The 20956-nt window shown below is 36.2% G+C and overlaps 1 protein-coding gene across 2 annotated transcripts in view; it reads right to left on the bottom strand.

The window, feature by feature from the left end:
* The window catches only part of USP53 (ubiquitin specific peptidase 53), a 68321-nt gene that overhangs the window by 38535 nt on the left and 8830 nt on the right, over window positions 1-20956 (bottom strand). For both annotated transcript variants that reach the window (XM_060105428.1, XM_060105432.1), the window contains exons 2-3: window positions 9150-9837; window positions 2875-2967 (exon numbers count right to left, since the gene is read on the bottom strand). In XM_060105428.1, coding sequence (XP_059961411.1) covers window positions 2875-2967; window positions 9150-9293 — 237 coding nt within the window. In that variant the 5' untranslated portion in view covers window positions 9294-9837. The remainder of the gene's footprint in view (window positions 1-2874; window positions 2968-9149; window positions 9838-20956) is intronic.

The raw sequence follows: 20956 nt of genomic DNA, 5'->3' as shown, positions 1-20956 counted from the left end.
CATATAATCAAATAAAACAGTAGGAACTCACTAGACTTGAAACAGTGGGAACATCATTCAAGAACATTAAATTATAGGTGTTAATCTGGTCTTCTATTTTCTTTATTGAATTTAAGCAAGAAAAACTTTTTAATAAGTTCCAGTTTTATGACAATCATCTTAGGTGAGTGAAAGTGGGGAAAAAATAAAGTTTGCTGTGTGATAAACCACCAAATAAGGATTGATCATATTAAGTTCTATATTAATTAGCTCAAGGGGTATGTCACCTCAAAAAAAAATTGCTTTTAAGATCAACATATGGTAGGCTGGGAAATATTTCAAGAATCTGTTCCACTGATACAAGAAAATTTAATTTACAAATAAGAAATTAAAAAAGAAAGATGCCAAGTGATATTAGATATCCAGAACCAAAATTTTTAGCTACAATTACAAATGATAAAAAATGAAAAATATTTTCACAAGTCATTTCTTATTTAGGTAGTCAACTTTTCCAGGTAATGTTTAAGATATTAATCCTACACAAGACTGATGTTCATTTAACATCTATTTTTTTGATTGTCTAATATATGTGAGGCATTGTTCTACGCCAGAAAACAAAGATCCTGCCCTCATGAAGCATACATTCTAGTTGTAGTAATGAGGAGAGGGCAAATAAGTAATTATATGTCAGAATGTAATAAGTACAATAGAGAAAGACAAAGAAATACAATACAAGAGAGAAAGATAAAGTAGTGTAATAGGGATAGGGATGCTGGGGGTAGGAGAGAGGGAAGGAGCTTACCTATTACCAAGGGTAGTCAGGGAAGGTCTCACTGATGGAAAAATAACATTTAAGGAGAAGCATAAAGGAAATAAGGGTGTTAGCCACAGGGACATCTGGAAGAAAATCATTCTAGACAAAAGGAATAATAATGAAAACACTCAGAGATGAAAGCCAGCTCTGAGAAACTGCAAGGAGGACAGCGCTGTGTGTGTGTGTGTGTGTGTGTGTGCATGCACAGGTGTTTTGAGGCAGGGGATGCAAGCAGGGGAAAGAGGCAGGTGATGTGTAAGGCTATGGGAATACCTGAGCTAGAAAATTTAACTAGTTTTTACAACTGGACAAAACATTCAAAATTTACTGCAGAGTAAATAAAATGCGATACTGTAATCTGATCTAAGTTCATTTCTTCATCAACCCTATTTTTACCATATAAAAAAGAGAATATAAAATCACCTCCTGATTGGGATTGACATGTATACACTGATGTGTATAAAATTGATGACTAATAAGAACCTGCTGTACAAAAAAATAAATAAAAGAAAATTAAAAGAAAATAAAATTGCCTCCTTTGGTGACTTATTCAAACAGCCTTTTTAGGAATGTAAGTCAAAATAAAGCATGAAAACTACCTTTTATTTTCCTGTATTATGTATATGTGTGTACTAAGAATATTCAAGAATGTAAAAGACTGAAATATTTATTTCTGAAAACATATCAATCAAATCTTAAATTCTTGGGCAAAAATTTCAATGACATAAATGAGTTGCTAATTTATACTGGACTCCCCATTTCTGCCTTTGTTCCTATTCTATATATTCTCATCCAAGCAGCCAAAGATATCTAGTCCAAATATTATACTTACTTAACACAGGTTATATCACTCCTCCACTCAGAACAATCCCACGACTTCCTAAACCACTCAGGAGAAAAAGTCAAGGATCTCACAAAGGTCTAGAAGGCCCTACACAATCTGGACTCCTGTTCCAGTTATCTACTGCTGCATAACAAAACCACCCCAAATCTTAGGTACTAAAAATAACATTTATTTTGGTCACAAGTTTGCAGTTTGGGTGAGGACAGCTCAACTGTGCCCCACTTGCAGTCATCTGTAATAGTCTGAATGCTGGAACTTGGGAGTCATATGAAGGTCGCTCACTAGTGTCTAGAGGTTGATGCTGGTTGTTGGTGCTGCCTGTTGGCCGGGAACTTGGCCATAGCTATGACCAGCTTGGCTTCCTCACAGCATGGCAACTCACTTCCAAGAATGAGCACCCCAACAGACAGAGCCAGGTGGAAGCTTTATCACTTTTTCTAATCTACCCTAATCTCATTTCTGCCACATTCTAAATGATGGAAATGACACATTAGGGGCAACCCATATTCAAGGAATTAGACTCCATCTTTCAATAGAAGAGCGCAAAAGAATCTGCAGACATTTTTGAAGTCACCACAACTCACCTTACCTCTGAGCTCATCTCCTATCACTGTCCCCCTTGCTCACAAAGCTTCTGCCACCAGTCAGGTTTCCTTGAATATGTCACGCACACTCCCACCTCAGGGCCTTTGCAGTTGCTGTGTTCCTGCTTGCCTGGAAGACTCTAGTCCACTCCATCACCTTTTCCAAGTTGTGATTTAAATGTCATTCTCTCAGTGAGGCTTTCCTTGCTACTCAACACTCTCTAGTACCTATCCCTGATTTATATTTCTTCCTTTGCAATTATTATTACCTAACATACTTTATATTTTGTTTATTTATTTTCTTCTCCCTTACAAGAATATAAGCTACAAGAGAACAGGGATTTTTATTAGTTCCGTTCACTGCTGTATCCCTAGTAACTACAATAGTGCCCAGAATTCAGTAGTAACTCAAAAAACATCTGTTAAATGATTATTTCAAAATAATGAAAAATATAATGTTCCTAACACAGGAAAATGGATCCATAAACCTGAATAAGTCATACTTTAAGAATTCCTCTTCAAAACTGTAAGTCACTTGACAATAACTTTAATTACAAATAAACTTACCAAATATGTCAAACAAACCAAACTATCAAATAAAAGTAAATCTTTTGAGAAACAATAGTAATTTTTCGGAACTATTAAAAGGTTACCTTCAATGCACAAAATATGCAGGCATCTCCCTGACAAACATGTCCAGTCAGAACCCGCAAGCTTCTTCGGAATATATCTAATTGCCATAAAACCTAAAAAATAGTGAGATGTGAAGAAAGAAAGAAACACAGTAATATTTTTCTCACTGGGATGAAAGACAGATTTAAATATTTTTTAAATTGTGGGAGGCTAATAACTTCTTTTAATCTCTTATACATAATCAGATATATACTACTAATAAATAATATACATGTAGCTCATATATAAAAGATGGATTTAGAAAATATTACTATGAAAATATTACTATGGATTCACATGTAAAAACCATGACAGGCACAGAACAAGAAAAAAATAACTCCTCAGTTAAGGAATTTATATGAACAGGAAACAAGGGATACTGAATGCAGGACTTGGCAGAGACTTGAGAGAGGAAGTGATTATAATACTTGGAATGAACTGAAATTTAGGAAGGAAATATAATTGCAGTTAAAAGTCAGGGTGTACCAAATAAGGGTCAGTATGTAGTGGCAAGAAAAAAGGGCAGAGGCCTGTGTGGTCATTGTATACTGAGTGAAAAACGGGGCATCTGTGTAGTCATGGGGGTACAGCATAATATGAAGCAGCAGTTAAAAAATAACCTGAATATATCTGCTGCAATTATCCAATCATCATTTACTACTAAAAAAACAAAAACAAAATAAAAAAGACTGTAGTTGTTTAAATAAATCAGTCTAATACTTAAAATCATTCTAGAAAAATCTGAAATTTATACAATGGGGATAACTGTGTCAGCCTCATAGACTGCTTGTAAGGATTAAATATATGTATGTAATATGTGAAGTGTTTAGAGCAGTGCCCAGTACACAAGTGGCATGCATTGAATGCAACCTGCTATTTGTTGCTGTAAATACTATTACAACAAACAATTAAGATCTTCAAGTTTCTCTATACCTTTCAGTCATTTCCTCAAATAATAAAACCAAGAAAATCCATTCACTATCTCACATTTCTCCCAACCAAAAAAAAAAAGTTAATAAAAACAAATAATTTTTAAAGTTTCCTATTTTTTTAATAACTCAGTAACTAAAAGCCATTTCAGAATTTCTCTTTGATAGTTGCTTTTTCTTAAAGCATAACTAATAGGATTCATTTAGTTATCACAAATAACTCAGTGTTTTGCAAAGCACTTGAAAATGTTTAATAACTTTCTTACATATCATACTCTATCATACCATAAAATATACATTAAAATTCATACATTTGTCAAGATGAAGGTCACGACAGCACAGTTGTGGGAAGTGCACAGCACTGTAGTTAGTGATACACCCTCTGAAGACAAGCTGCCTGGGTTCTAATTCTGGCTTTACTGTTTACAGCTCTTGGGCTGACTTGAGCAAAATATTTCCTGAAACTTAGTTTTCTCATCACTGAAAGGTAGATAAAAGTAGTACCTATCTCTTAGGATCACTGTAAGAACTAGATTAGATAAAACACAGTGTACCAATGCACAGTAAGAGCACAATAAATGTTAGCTATTAAATATTTTAACTTTGCTTTTAACTTACAGAACTCAAAACCACACCAATGTCATACCTACTTAACTGTACCACTTTCTCATCAAATAAAAGTTCAAAATATTCAGCCAAAAGAGAAAACTCTATAATCTGCTTATAAGGCTTACGAATTAAGTCTTTCAAATGTAATGTTTTCTAGGGTTAGCAAAATGTTTAACTTACACTGGACCTAAACTACAGAAAAAAATATTTTATGTGACTTCTCTGTATACTACTCAATATAAAAGTTTAAAAATGATTTTCACAAATCCATACCAAAAATTATCTTCATTATAGTTAACATTTATCCTATTTCATTTAAAAATTTTGATTATATTCTACCACCTGTTTTAAGTTAAAGCCTAAGCTAGTTGTTGGACTAATTAGTTTTTAGCAATATAATTTTATAATATAAACATTTTTCTTTTGCATTATTTCCACGTTTCATTTTAACATGGTACTTAACAAAATTAATGTAGTTATTTTGAATGTTTATGCATGTTTCTTATTTAGTTATTCCCCAAAGATTAATACATATATATATGCATATGCATTTAATAAAGGAATATAAACCTTTCATCATATTCCTGACCTCAAAATAATATAAAAAATAATAAAAATTAAGGGGAAATGGCATATAAATTCATTTTTCTTACTTGTATTACATCCAAAACATTTTAATAATGTCCATTTTTAGTAATTTCTTACAAAACGTATTTCACAATTTATTTCTCAGCAGTTTAAAAAGTACTCATCAAACTGCATATTAGCATTTATATTCTGATTTTTTTTCTTTTTTTTTTATATTCTGAATTTTTAAAAATGAAGTCAGGCTTTTTCTGACAGAGGTCTACTTGAATAGCTGTTTTGTCAGTGAGGACTGGCTTTCTAAATTAGTTTATACAGTAGACATTTTAACATCAGGGGCCAGCTGATTCCCTGGGTTCAAGGGATGGAGCTGGGAGTTCAGGGAAACCAAAGCAGCTAGAGTTGGCGGGACAGAGTGCCGCAGTGGGGAGAGCTGCACACAGTTAACACCAGAGCTCGCGAGGGGGCTTCTCGAGTATGCAGGTGAGCACTGTGAGGAAACTACCTGAGACCAGGAAAGAAAATCCCAAAAGATTAGATGTAATGCCCAAAGCACATATCAGTTCAGGGCAGTGCCCGTTCCCAACAGCCAAAGTGGAAAACATCATAATTCACAGAGCATCAGTTAAAGAAAGAAAGGTCCCTCCCCACTAGCAGAGAAATTAACCCCAGAATAAACACAGTTCTGGTACTGCCTACAAAGCTTAAATGTAAAATGATCAAACTGTTTCTAAATAAACTAATCCTATCCCAGAACAACGTTCAAGAATATTTTTAGGGATATAAAAATACCCATCACCCAACAAAGTAAAACTTAAAATGTCATCTGACATCCAATCAAAAATTACCAGGCATGGGCCTCCCTGGTGGCGCCATGGTTAAGAATCTGTCTGCCAACACAGGGGACACGGGTTTAAGCCCTGGTCCAGGAAGATCCCACATGCCACGGAGCAACTAAGCCCATGCACCACAACTACTGAGCCTGCACTCTAGAGCCCATAAGGCACAACTACTGACGCCCGCATGGCACAACTACTGAAGCCCGTGCGCCTAGAGCCCGGCTCCACAACGAGAAGCCACCACAATGAGAAGCCTGTGCATCGCAATGAAGAGTAGCCACCGCTCACCTCAACTAAAGAAAGCCCACATGCAGCAACTAAGACCCAATGCAGCCAAAAATAAATAGATTAATAAATTTAAAAAAATTACCAGGTATTACAAGAAACAAGAAAATATATTCCAAACCTAGAAAGAAAAAAAAAAAAAGAACAGAATTTGCACAGGCAGAATTAGTAGACAAGTACATTAAAACAATTATTATACCTGTATTCATATATTCAAGAGGTCAGAGAAAAGATTGGACATGTTAAGTATAGACACAAGTGATTTTTAAAAGACCCAGAGCAAACTTCTAAAGGTGAAAATTACAATGTCTGAGATTTAAAAATACACTGGTGATATTACTAGCAGATTAAATAAACATTGCAAAAGAAAAATTAATGAACTTGAAGACACAGCAACAGAAACCTATAAAATGAAAGAGAGAAAAACAAAAGAATGAGAAAGAAAATGAAGAGCATATCAGAGAACTGTGGGACCTAAAGCAACCAACTGCATATGTATCAATAACTGGAATCCCCCAAAGGAGGGGAGGGATAGAAAAATTTGAAGAAATAATGGTCAAAGAGTTTCCACATTTTTTTAAAATTTATTTTTATTTAATTTATTTTATTTTTGGCTGTGTTAGGTCTTCATTGCTGAGCACGGGCTTTCCCCAGTTGCAGCGAGTGGGGGCCACTCTTTGTTGCGGTGCGCAGGTTTCTCATTGCAGTGGCTTCTCCTGTTGCAGAGCACGGGCTCCAGGTGCGTGGGCTTCTGTACTTGTGGCACACAGGCTCCACAGTTGTGGCTCACAGGCTCTAGAGCGCAGGCTCAGTAGTTGTGCTGCATGGGCCTAGATGCTCTGTGGTATGTGGGATCTTCCCGGACCAGGGCTCGAACCCGTGTCCCCTGCATTAGCAGGTGGATTCTTAACCACTGCGTCACCAGTGAAGCTCATCCACATTTGATTAAACTTATAAAGCCATGGGTCTAAGATGCTCAATGAACCCAAACACAAGAAGCATGTAGAAAACTATATCAAGGCACATCATAACCAAATTGCTTTAAACCAGTTAAAAAAGAAAATCTTAAAAGCAGCCAGAAAAAATGAGGCACATTACAAACACAAGAACAAAGATAAGAATGACAATAGTTTTCCAGAAGAAGTAATGCAAGCCAGGAGACAGATGAGCAAAATCTTTAAAATACTAAAAGAAAAACTGTCAACTTAAACTTCTTTAATGAATGAAAATATCTTTCAATAACAAAAGTCATCCTTCAAGCAGAAGAAATGATACCAGATGGAAAGCTGGATCCACACAAAGGAGTGATGAGCACCATAAGTGGTAGCTATGTAGATAAGTAGAAATAACCTTCATGGCAAAGGTCAGTGGACTGTTCTTTTTTTTTTTTTTAATATATCAACATAGGAATACTTCTTCATTTTCTTTACCACGTAAGTGTCCTTGCTCAGAGTTTTCTTTTGTTATAATAAGCTTTTCATCTCCCTAAAACTACACACAGTATTTTGGGAGCCAAAAAAAGGGACAGACACAGAGGGAAATACATAAATGTAAAAAAAGAACTGGAAAGGGGTAACATGAAAAGATTTGAAATGATAGGAGCTCTTTCTCAGAGCCTGATTCAATAAAAGCATATAATTCCATGTCTTTTGGAGTCTGGTATTTCTCTATATCGGGTGTCAATCAATAAATATTTTCTTACCCTTGTCACAGCACTTAATGCCAAAGGGATCCTTCAGACAGGGCAGAACAGTGACTGTCATTTAAAGGTCCCAACATAAATTAGAATTAATGCTTTTCTAATACCAATTGCTTCTGTTTCCGAGTGAGTTATAAAACTTTCAAGTTTGACATATGTCCCGGAGAGCGGACAATTAAGAACACAAGTCTGAGTCAGATGCCTGAGCACCTGACACATTCTAGATGTGTTCATTTATCAAATGAGTTAATTAAGCAATATTTCTCTTTCTACTCTCAGTTTTCAGGAGGAAAAAAAAAGCAGTAGGAAGAAAACATGTGAAAAGCTATTTATTTTCAATAAAATCTTTTAAGGTATATTCTAGCGTCAATAGAGTAACATTCCAATATTCTAAATCTTCCTCATCCTTAGTACTATACAGTCAACAGTCAGAAGGATATAGGCCTCTACAAAATCTGAAAATGTTGAATAAAAACTATCATACATAAGAAAAGATATTTATGTAAGGCAGAAAGTTGGATTAATACATATTTGCTAATTAAAATAATTTCAACAAGGACTGAAGCAAAATGAATTAACCATTAATTTAACTACAACAGTGGTGTCCAAATTATGATTCTACAGAGGGGATTTAAGGTCACGGTGTGGGGGGTGAAAGGAATTTGAGTACTGAGATTAAAAACTCTGCATTTTTGGGCTTCCCTGGTGGCGCTGTGGTTGAGAGTCTGCCTGCCGATGCAGGGGACGCAGGTTCGTGCCCCGGTCTGGGAAGATCCCACATGCCACGGAGCAGCTAGGCCCGTGCGCCATGGCCGCTGAGCCTGCGTGTCCGGAGCCTGTGCTCCACAACGAGCGAGGCCACAACAGTGAGAGGCCCGGGTACCACAAAAACAAAACAAAACAAAAACACCTCTGCATTCTCATTTCAATCCACGCAGCTTGTTTCTTTTTATGCTGTCTATGGGGATCCTACTGGATTTCTTAAACAAAAAAAACGGGGGGAGAGGGGTTGACTAGCTAACTCAAAAAAATAATTTTATGTATTTTAGAAACATTCTTAATTTACTAAGTAAACATTTTAAGCCACAAGATATTTTTATATCCTAGCAATGCATCATTCTGTTGAAAAAACATTTCCATTTATTATAAAAACCAAAATGCCCAAAATATTTTGCTACTATTAAAAGTGATATTAAAAAGTCATTCTAGTCAATAATAACTTTATTCTTAACTTACAAGTTAAAGAAGGATTAAGCAAAGAATTTCCCAAAAGGCACTTTTTAAAATTTAACAAGAAATTATGGTCTCACCTGTACAGCACTATTAAGAAAGCAGCTGTTTTGTCCTGGTTCATTCAACAAGCCTTTGGTAGGGGCTAGGGATAGCATACTCCCAGGTTGATAAGCTTTTCCAAGATTGCCACCAGGTTTCCGTAAGAATTTTACCCATGCCATTTTCAAGCAACTTTGTTTGCATTAAAGCTAAGAGTTATATACTTATGTGATACTTCTGATGATAAAATGGATGGTTTCTTGAATGATCCACTTAAGTTCGCTGCAGTCTATTACCATAACATAAGTTTCCAAGTCCATATCTTTCCTGATGCTGTAGTTTTGAGGACTTTGTCAAGTAAAAAAAAGGATACATAAGCATTGAAGTTCTGAAAACTAAAAAAGAAAGCTATTTTAAAGAAGGCCTTAAAGATTTAAAAATCTTTGTGTTAAATTTTATAAGAGTACAGTTTAAGGTGAAAAAGATTTTTTAAAAACTGCTAAAGTAACATTGATGAACAAATCATATTCTTTAAAGCACAAGTCATTTTTCTTGATGGTTTTAAAAACAGATGATACAAAAAGATGTAGAGTTAGCATTTGGTAGGATTCATTTGGTCATTTGTTTTCCTTGTGTTTCTTTAATAAGAAAAAAGTCTTTCTCCTTCCCAGGTGAAGTTATTAAAGGTGACTCCATATTTCATATCAATGTGACGTCAAAGCAAACCTATAAGAAAAAAAAGAAATGTTTAAATAAAAGTAAAGGCTAATAAAGAAAATTTCTACTTTACTATATGAACACAAATATTGAATACATAATTAAAATATTATATATATAATCATAAAATGATTAGAACTAATAATGTTCTTCTTAAAATATGAAAATGAAAACACAGTTCATCATTTAAATTTTCAAAACATATCAAGGTGACATCAATCGCTATCTACTTCAAGATTTCAATGGTCATATGATGGTTTCATATTCTGAAGAAAACTAGAATCAACTTAGATCTCAGGTAGTGTTTTGAATAATACTAACTTTGCTGCCAATACTATATTGCTGTTTACTAAACAGAGACTCTACAGAGACTCTATATTGTTATCTATGTTACAGAGAATCATATCATTTCTGCAAGAAAGTCAATAGATTTTATGTAAATTGATATGCATTAAAACTCAGAAGAAACATTAAATTGATAAACAAATCTTAGTGAATTAGAGTAAATTTCCACACTATTCATGAACACATACTCCTGGCTAAAAGGACTTCAAAATGTTCAACTTCTAAATTAAAAACAATCAAATATTACTACCAAAGTTTAGTTTAATCAATTGAATTTCCTTCCTGCATTCATTCTTTCAACAAATGTTTATTGAGCCATGTACTATGCCAGGCACTAGAACTGGCATTTTAATGAGGAAAGACAGACCATAATTCAGTGAATAATAAATTTTAGAGTGTACTAGAAGAGTTATGCTCTGAGTGCTAATGGAAAAACAATTCAAGCAAAGGGAATGAGAAGTGTATATTATGGGAGATGGTTTGCACTTTTAAATAGGATAGTCTCCGAAACTATAATTGAGAACGTTACCTTTGTACAAAGATTTGAAGGAGGTGAAGATGCCACTCTGGAGAAGGCACTTCTAGCAGAGTGAACAGCATGCCTGGCATACTGGAAGGCAGTAAGAAGCCCAGTGTGGCAGAATAAATATGAACAAAGAGGAGAATAGATGAAAAGGGTGGATGGGAAAGAGAGAGATCATGAAGGGCCTCAAAAGCCCTGTGTAAGAACTTTGGCTTTAAATTTAAACTCTAGATGAAAGCCATTGAGTTTCACTTCACAGCACAAAAACATGAGAGGACAGAACATTATAGGTCAGTTCAATTCCATTGGTCAAATACCCACTAAGATAGCAAAGCACTGAGGAATAAAGAAGAAAAGCATTAGTCTTTACAGAATTCAAGTCAGGAGACTTTTGTTTGCAGCCCCACATATTAGCTCATCACTTATTAGCTGTTTGGTCTTAGATAAGTTCTTGTCATCTCTGATTCATAGCTTCATCTATAAAATGGGGACAAGAATAACAGCCCTGTTTAACATAGGTTAAATGTTTCAAGAATAATAAAACACTACATTATGTTAGTTTTTTTCTTTTTGTTTTAACTCTGTGGATTGTAACTTCCTCTAAAGTGATCTAAATGATCCTAAAAACTTTCATACAAATTTTTAACAAATGTAGTTATGATTTTACAACATTAGGAAAGCTCTGTATCGGTAGTTAACTTGTGTTTTTAATGGAAGAATCCTTTGAAATGGTATTCTTTCAACAATCATTTAACTAGGCACCAGGTCTTACCCTGAACTGTGATAAGATACATGAAACAATCCCTACCGTAATGAGTTGTTTTGTGATGGGCACACACACAAATAGATAATTTTAAAATATTATAGTTTCTGTTCCTGTGCAAGATGTCAAACTATATGTCCTCCTGGTTCCCTTCCTCCAACCCAACTCTGGAGATTATACAAAAGCAACAGATAGTATAAGGAGAAACAGGGAGAAACATTAAGTAACTGGCTTCCAGAAGGTGAGGGAAATAGCAGTCAAGAGATAGAGAGGGCCAAGTGTTACAGACTGGGAAAGTCTTTTTAGTTGTGACCTTTTCCATTCTTCATATCACTCTGGGCAGAGAATTCCCACCCCACACAACGCAATGAAACAGGAAAGCTCTGTTACCACCCCAGGGCCATCTGGAGGGTAAAGGAAATTATAACATCAGGTAAGCATGGGAGGGAGACGCAAGAGGGAGGAGATATGGGGATATATGTATATGTATAGCTGATTCACTTGTTATAAAGCAGAAACAAACACACCATTGTAAAGCAATTATACTCCAATAAAAATGTTTAAAAAAAATCAGGTAAGCATCAGAGAACAGCTGGTTTGGGAAGTGATAACAAATACAGACACCTGTAAGGCCCCTGCGTGTTCTATCCTCGCCCTACTCCACAAAAAGAACAGAGGATGGTAGGACCTGGAGAAGATCACGTCTCTAACCAAGTAAACAGGAAGTTCTTTTTGGAATCAACTCTTAAGCCATATCACCCCAAATCAAGCCCTTACATCCCCACCTCTGCTGTCTGAAATCATCCAAAGAAACACAAATCAGAACCTAATGCTTTCATTCTTCTCATCATGTAAATATTACTAGCTTATCACTTGGTACTCCCAGGAATAAGATAACCAGATACTTGCAGAGTATGAGCATTATGAGAGAAAGGCAACAAACTGAACAATCTACACCACAGGAAACAGAATGAACAGACCAAAGGGAACACAAATTTAAAATAAACTTAAGACATATCCACCAATTGAATGAGTACATTTTTGAAACTGCTGAAAGAAAAAACTCAAAGGATGAGTTAACTAGCAAAATGAATAGAAGGAAACATCATACTAATGAGCAGTACGTTCAGGTCTAGAAATTCTCCTAAAAGTATTAAAAAAACAGAGTGGAAAATATAAACATTTTCAAAAAGCTAAGATACACAGATGAAATCTAAAAGTGTCAAAAACTATCTAAAAGGATCCCCAGAAAGAAAGGGGAAAAAGTAAACAGAGTAGACACTTTTAGAAAGATTAAGATTTTTCCAGAATTAAAGGCTGAAAAACCCAGAAAGAAAAACAATAGATAACACAAAAATCCAAACATGATGTGAGGAAGAAAGGAAGTAGGATGAAAATTGTGAAACCTTGAGAGAGAGAAAGAGAGAAAGAGACTGATTTTTCAAGCCCATTAATAGGCAAACAACAGAAAGAAAAAATAAATCTAAAACTAAACTTTTGAAAAGCTAATAAACAAAATCTTCGCAAGCATGATTAAAGAAAAAAGAAATATAACATGAATAGCATTGATAAAGGAGAAATTACCACATATAGATGAGCAGCCAAAAGAAATATAAAAGAATACCACTTGAATCTTATGAAAATAACTTTGAATATCTAAAGGAGCAGGTAATTTCATAGCAAAATTCAAATTACCAAAATTAACTCAAGTGAAGTAGAAAAAATTTTTAAAGACTACAAGAAAATAGAAAGGAGACAAAAGTTCTTCCATTGAAAATGGCATCTGGATCAGATGGATTCAAAGTTAAATTTTACCTAAACTTTAAAGAACTGTTAATTCTAATGTTGAAATACTGCAGGCCACATGAAAATAAAATACTAAGAACCCAAATCATGTCATGAAGCTAACATAACCTTAATATCAAACCATGATAAACCTCAGACCAATGTGACATGTGATTAAAGATGTAAAACTTATAAATAAAACACTAACGAATGTAATCTATCACTGTGTCAAAAGAATAATGTACCATTGAAAAAATAATAAGGTTTATTCTAGGAATTTAAACGTGATTCTATATTTATTCTTTCAATAAATATTTGGGAAGCTGTGCAGAAAAGAGTTAACGCAGCAATATTTATAACAGCTGAAAGATGGAAAAACAACCCAAATGTTCAACTAAAGAATGAATAAAATACGGTGTGTGTGTGTGTGTGTGTGTGTGTATACACACACACAATGGACTATTATTCAGCCATAAAAAGAAACGAAGTACTTAAACATGCTACAACATAAACACTGAAAACATTTTGATAATTGAAAGTCAGTCACAAAAGACCACATACTGTAAGATTCCATTCATACAAAATGTCCAAAAGAGAGAAATCTAGAGACAGATAGTAGATAAGTGGTTGCTTAGACTGGAAAAGTCGGGGCTATGGAGAACGAGTGGGGATGGGCACAGAAAGTGATAGCTAAAGTGTACTCAGATTCTTTTTTTTCCTTCCAGTTTTATTGAGATACAACTGTCACATGCACTGTGTAAGTTTAACATGTACAACATAAAGATCTGACTTACATACATTATGAAATGATTATCACAATAAGTTTAGTGAACATCCATCATCAAATATAGATACACAGTTAAAGAAGTAGGAAAAAAAGATTTTCCTTGTGATGAGAACTCTTAGGATTTACTCTAACAACTTTCATATATAACAAACAGCAGCGTTAATTCTATTTATCGTGTTGTGCATTACATCGCTAGTTCTTAGTTATCTTATAACTAGGAGTCTGTACCTTTTGACAGCCTTCATCCAGTTTCCCCACTCCCCCCACCCCCTACCTCTGGTAACCACAAATCTGCTCTTTGTCTATTGAGTTTATGTTTGTTCATTTTTGAAGTATAACTGACCTACAACATTATGTTAGTGCCTGTTACACAACAAAGTTATTTGGTATTTCTATACATTTCAAAAAAAGTTACAATATGTCACCTTACAAAGATATTACATAGCTATTGACTATATTTCCGACACTGTACATTTCATACCCATGACTCATTTATTTTGCAAGTGGAAGTTGGCACCTCTTAAGCTCCCTCACTTCTTTTCTTCCTTCAACCCTCTGCCCTCTGGCAACTACCTGTTTGTTCTTTATATCCATAACTCTGCTTCTGTTTTGCTATGTATGTTCATTTGTTTTGTTTTTCAGAGTCCACATATAAGTGAAATCATACAGTATTTGTTTTTCTATGTCTGATTTATTTCACTGAGCATAATGCTCTCTAGGTCCATCCAAGTTGTCACAAATGGCAAGATTTCATTTTTTATGGCTGAATAATATCCCACTGTATGTATATAAATATATGTAACACCTCTTCTTTATCCATTCATCTACAATGGGCACCTGGGTTGCTTCCTTATCTTGGCTATTGTAAAGAATGCTGCAATAAACATAGGGGTGCATATATCTTTTCAAAATAGTGTTTTTGTTTTCTTCAGGAGTGGAATTGCTGGATCATATGGCAGTTCTTTTTTTCTTTTTCTTTTTTTTTTTGGCAGCTCTATTTTTAATTTCTTGAGAAATCTCCATATTACTTTCCACAGTGGCTGACCAATTTACATCCTTACCAATAGTGCATGAGGGTTCCCTTCTCTCCACATCCTCACCAACACTTGTTATCTGTTGTCTTTTTTAATGACAGCTATTCTGACAGGTGTGAGGTGATATCTCATTGTGCTTCTGATTTGCATTTCTCTGATGATTAGTGATATTAAGCATCTTTTCATGTGCCTGTTGGCCATCTGTCTGTCTTCTCTGAAAAAATGTCTATCCAGATCCTCTGCTCATTTTTTAATTAGGTTGTTTTTCAGATGTTGTGTTGTATGAGTTCTTTGTATACTTTGGATATTAACCCTTTATCAGATATATCACTTGCAAATATCTTCTCTCATTCAGGAAGTAGCCTTTTCCTTTTGTTGAGAGTTTCCTTCACTGTGCAAAAGCTTTTTAGTTTGATGTAGTCTCATTTGCTTATTTTTACTTTTGTTTGCCTTACCTGTGGAGACATATCCCCCAAAATATTACTAAGACTGATGTCAAAGAGAGTATTGCCTATGTATTCCTCCAGAATTTATGCTTTCAGGTCTTATATTTAAATCTTCAATTCACTTTGAATTTATACTTGTGCATGGTGTGACAGATTAATCCAGTTTGATTATTTTGCATGTAGCTGTCCAGTTTTCCCAGGACCATTTATTGAAGATGTTGTCTTTTCCCCTGTATATTCTTGCTTCCTTTGTGGTAGATCAATTGCCCATATGAGTGTGGGTTCACTTATGGGCTATTTTGTTCCATTGATCTACGTGTCTGTTTTTCCACCAGTATCATACTGTTTTGAGGACTGTAGCTGTGCAGTATAGTTTGAGGTAAGGGAACATGATATGTCGAGCTTTGTTCTTCTTTCTCAAGAATGTTTCAGCTATTCAAGGTCTTTGTGCTTCTATACAAATTTTAGAACTATTTGTTCTAGTTCTGTGAAAAATACCATTAGTATTTTGATAGGGTTTGCACTGAATATATAGACTGCCTATATAGGATCATTTTAATATTAATTATTCCAATCCATGAACACAGTGTATCTTTCCATCTGTTTGTATTGTCTTCAATTTATGTCATCAGTGACTTATAATTTTCCAAGTACAGGTCTTTTCCCTCCATAGTTAGATCTATTCCCAGGTATTTTATTCTTTTGGATACAATTGTAAATGGGACTGTTTTCTTAATTTCTCTTTCTGATAGTTCATTGTTAGTGTATAGAAATGCAACAAATTTCTCCATATTAATTTTGTATCCTGAAACTTTAATAAATTCTTTGATGTGCTCTAGTAGTTTTTGGTGGCATCTTGGGGATTTTCTATGTATAGTATCATTTCATCTGCAAACAGTGACAGTTTTACTTCTTCCTTTCCAATCTGCATTCCTTTTATTTTTTTTCTCATCTGATTGCTGTGGCTAGGACTTCCAATACTATGTTGAATCAAAGTGGCGGGAGTAGACATTCTTATCTTGTTCCTGATCTTAGAGGAAATGCTTTCAGCTTTTCACTGTTATGTGAAATGTTTTCTGTGAACTTGTCATACATAGCATTTATTATGTTGAGGTAGGTTCCTCTATACTCAAACTGTTGAGAAATTTTATAATGAATGGATATTGAATTTTGTCAAAAGCTTTATCTGCATCTACTGAGACAAACATATGATTTTTATTGTTCAATTTGCTAATGGGGAAATCACACTGATTTGCAGATACTGAACCATCCTTGCATACCTGGGATAAATCCCAATTGACAATGACATATGACCTTTTTAATGTATTGTTGAAATCAGTTTGCTTATGTTTTGTTAAGGATTTTTGTGTCTATGTTCATCAGTGATATTGGTCAGCAGTCTTTTTTTTGTGACATCTTTGTCTGCTCTTGTTATCAGGGTGATCCTGGCCTCGTAAAATGAGTTTGGAAGTGTTCCCTTCTCTTCAATATTTTGAATAGTTTGAAAAGAATAGGTGTTAACTCTTCTTTATGTGTTCGGTAGAATTCATCTGAGGCCATTTGGTCCTGGACTTTCATTTTTGGGGAGTTGTTTAATTACTGACCCAATTTCTTTACCAGTAATTGGTCTGCTTATATTTTCTATTTTTTCCTGGTTCAGTCTTTGGAGGGTATACATTTGTAGAAATTTGTCCATTTCTTTTAGGCTGCCCATTTTATTGGTGTATAACTGTTCATAGTAATCTCTTAGGATCCTTTTTATATCTGTGGTATCGATCATAACTTCTCCTTTTTCATTTCTGATTTTATTGATTTGGGTCCTCTCCTCTTTTTTCTTGATGATTCTGGCTATTGGTTTATTAGTTTTGTTTATCCTTTCAAAGTACCGGCTCTTAATTTTATTTTTATTTTTTATTTTTATTTTTTTTTTATTTTTATTTTTTATTTTTTATTCTTTTCTAGTGCTTTTTTTAAAGTCTCTATTTCACTTATTTCTGCTCTGACCTTTATGACTTGTTTCCTTCTACTAACTTTGGGTTTTGTTTGTTCTTCTTTCTTTAGTTCCTTTAGGTGTAGGGTTAGGTTGTTTGAGATTTTTCTTCTTTCCTGAGGTAAGCTTGTATCACAATAAACCCTTCTGAGAACTGTTTTTCCTGTGTCCCAGAGGTTTTGGATTGTTGTGTTTTCATTTTCATTTGTGTCTAGGTATTTTTTAATGTCCTCTTTGATTTCTTTAGTGATCCATTGGTTGTTTAGCCTCCACATGTTTCTGGGGGTTTTTTGTAGTTTTTTTCTTGTAGTTGATTTCTAGTCTCACAGAGTTGTGGTCAGACAAGATGGTTGATATGATTTCAATTTTCTTAAATCTACCACAGCTTGTTTTATGGCCTAGCATGTGATCTATCCTGAAGAATGTTCTGTGTGCTCTTGAAATAGCTCTAACGACCAGAAGGGAGTGCGCTGTTGTGGTGGGCTGACTATTGTGGGCGGTCTAGTAGGCATGGCTGGCTGCCATTCTGATTGACTGCCAGGCACTGTTTTGTGTGGAGACTGCCAGCTGCTGGTGGGTGGGGCCAGTTCACAAGGCTGCTGGCTGTGGGGCCTGGGGTGGAGGCGGTCCTGTAACTATTGCTGCCCCACTGGTGGGTGGAACCAGGTTTTGGAGTGGGTGGCTGCAGGAGTGGGGGATCTTCATTCTAGAGTCAGCCTGCTGGTGGATGGGGCTAATTCCTGACACAGCTGTCTGCAGGGTCCATGGTGTCCCAAAGCTGTTGCCAGCCCACTGGTGAGGGGAGCTGGATCCTGGGGCAGCTGGCTGAGGGGTCCAACATGTCTCCAATCTGGTGGCGAGCTGCTGGTGGGGTGGGGCCAGGCCTAGCAGATCCCAGGCTAGCGCAAGCTCACTGGAGGACAGAGCTGAGTTCCCAGGTCTCTGGCTGCAGGGCCCTAGGGGATCTTGGAATTGGTGTGGGCATGCTGTTGAGCAGAGCCCGTTCCTGACACAGCTGGCTGTGGGGTCTGGTGTATCCCAAAGCTAATGTTAGCCTACCAGTGGGTGAGGCCAGATCCCAAGATTGCATGGCTGAGGGGCTGTGTTGGTCCTGGGGCTGGTGTCTGCCCACAGATGGGTGGGGCCAGGGCCCAGGGGTTCCTAGGCCTGGTTCCTGCCCAGTGACTGGTAGGTAAGGGCAGATCCTGGAGCTAGTGCTGCCCCACTGGTGAGTGGAGCCAGGTCCTGGGGCCTGGCTACAGGCTCCTGGAGCTGGTGTTTTGGCCTGCTGGTGGGTGGGACTGAGGCCCAGGGGGTCCCAGGGTTAGTGCTGGCCCACTCTTGGGTGGAGTTCTAAGGTCCCTGGCTGTGGGGTCCTGGGGCTAGTGCCAGCACACCAGTGTGTGGAGCTGGGTCCTACAGTGGCTGTGGGTTCATAAGATATTAGAGCAGCAGTCCTGCTGGTGGGTAGGGCTGAGCCTCAGGCCACCTAGTTTCTTGGCCTGAGGCATCCTAGTATTTGTGCTGACAGGCCAGTGGGCCTGGCTGGGTCCCAGCACTAATAAGCTGGAGAAAAGAGTCCAAAATGATGCTTGCCAGCACCAATGTCCACGTGGTAGAATGAGCTCCCAAAAATGGTGCCACCACTGTCTATGGCCAGGACGAGCCCCAGAGAGACCTTCTGTCTCTCCAGAAACACCTCCAAGATCAGCAACTCAGACTGACCCAGGGTCCTTTTTAAATTACTGCTTACCCTGGGTCCTAGAGCATGTAAGATTTTGTATGTACCCTTTAGGAATGGAGGCTCTATTTCTGACTCTCTAGAAAGTAAGCACCACTGGCCTTCAAAGTCAAATGTTCTGGGGTCTCATCTTCCCAGTGCAGGACCCCCAGGCTGCGGAGCTCGATGTGGGGTATGGACCACTCACTCCTTGGGGAGAACCTCTGCAGTTGTAGTTATCCTCCCATTTATGGGTGTCTAACCTGGGGTTATGGGTCTTTACTATACTGCATCTCCACCCTCTTACCTGTCTCGTGTATATCTTTAGTAGTAGAAGGTATTTTCTGCTAGCCTTGTGGTTTTACTCACCAATAGTTTCTCTGTAAATATTTGTAATTTTGGTGTATTCATGGGAAGAGGTGAGCTCAGGGTCTTCTTACTCTTCAACCCTTGGCCACTCCCCCAGTATCATACTGTTTTGATTACTATGGCTTTGTAGTACAGTTTGAAATCAGGAAGTGTGATGCCTCCAGTTTTGTTTTTCTTTCTTAGGATAGCTTTGGGTCTTTTGTGGTTCCCTACAAATTTTAGAAGTGGTTTTTCTCTTTCTGTGAAAAATATCATGGGAATTTTATAGGAAATGCACTGTATTTATAGATGGCTTTTAGTATAGACATTTTAACAATATTAATTCTGCCAATCCATGAACATGGGGTATCTCCATTTCTTTGTTTGGCATCAATTTCTTTCATCAACATCTTATAGTTTTTAGTGTACAGATCTTTTACATCCTTGGTGAAATTTATTCTTAAGTATTTTATTGTTTTTAATGCTATTATAAATGGGACTGTTTTAGATCTTTCTTTTTTGGACAATTCATTGTTAGTGCATAGAAATGTAACAAATTTCTGTATGTTGATTTTGTATCCTGCAACTTTACTGAATTTATTTTTTAGTTCTTAAAGTTTTTTGGTGGTTTTTAGAACTTCCTATATACAATATTGTGTCATCTGTAAACAGAGAAACTTTACTTCTTTCTCTGATGTAGATGCCTGTTACTTCTTTTTCTCCCCTAACTGCCCTGTCTATAACTTCCAGTATTATGTGGAATAGGAGTGGTGAGAGTGGGCACCCTCATCTTTCTGATCTTAGAGGAAAAGCTTTGGAGTTGAGTCTGATGTTAGCTGTGGGCTTAAAAATATGGCCTTTATTATGTTGAAGTATGTTGCCTCTATGCCCACTTTGTTGAGAACTTTTATATTGAAAGTAAGTTGAACTTTGCTAAATGCTGTTTCTGCATCTATTGAGATACTCATATGATTTTTAACTTTCCTTCTATTAACGTGGTATATCACACTTATTGATTGTGCAAATGTTGAGCCACTCTTGCATCCCAGAGATCAATCCCACTCGATCATGGTGATGGATCCTTTTAATGTGCTATTGAATTTGGCTTGCTAATATTTTATTGAGAATTTTTGCATCTATATTCATCAGCAATATTGGCCTATTGTTTTCTTCTCTTATAGTGTCCTTATTTACCTTTGGAATCAGTGTAAAGCTGGCCTTGTAAATGAGTTTGGAAGTATTCCCTCCTCGTCAATTAACTGGAAAAGTTTGAGAAGGATTGACAATTTTATCTTATGCAAGTATTTCAAATTTATGATTTAAAATTTTGAATTTGAACTTGAAAATGTGCCAGGAGTTTGAAAGGGAAAAAAAAAGAAAAAGGAGA

The sequence above is a fragment of the Mesoplodon densirostris genome, chromosome 1 (genome assembly GCF_025265405.1).
Source record: "Mesoplodon densirostris isolate mMesDen1 chromosome 1, mMesDen1 primary haplotype, whole genome shotgun sequence".
NCBI lineage: Eukaryota > Metazoa > Chordata > Mammalia > Artiodactyla > Ziphiidae > Mesoplodon > Mesoplodon densirostris.
Note: the sequence above shows the minus strand (reverse complement) of the source record. Positions and strands in the feature narration are given on the sequence as shown.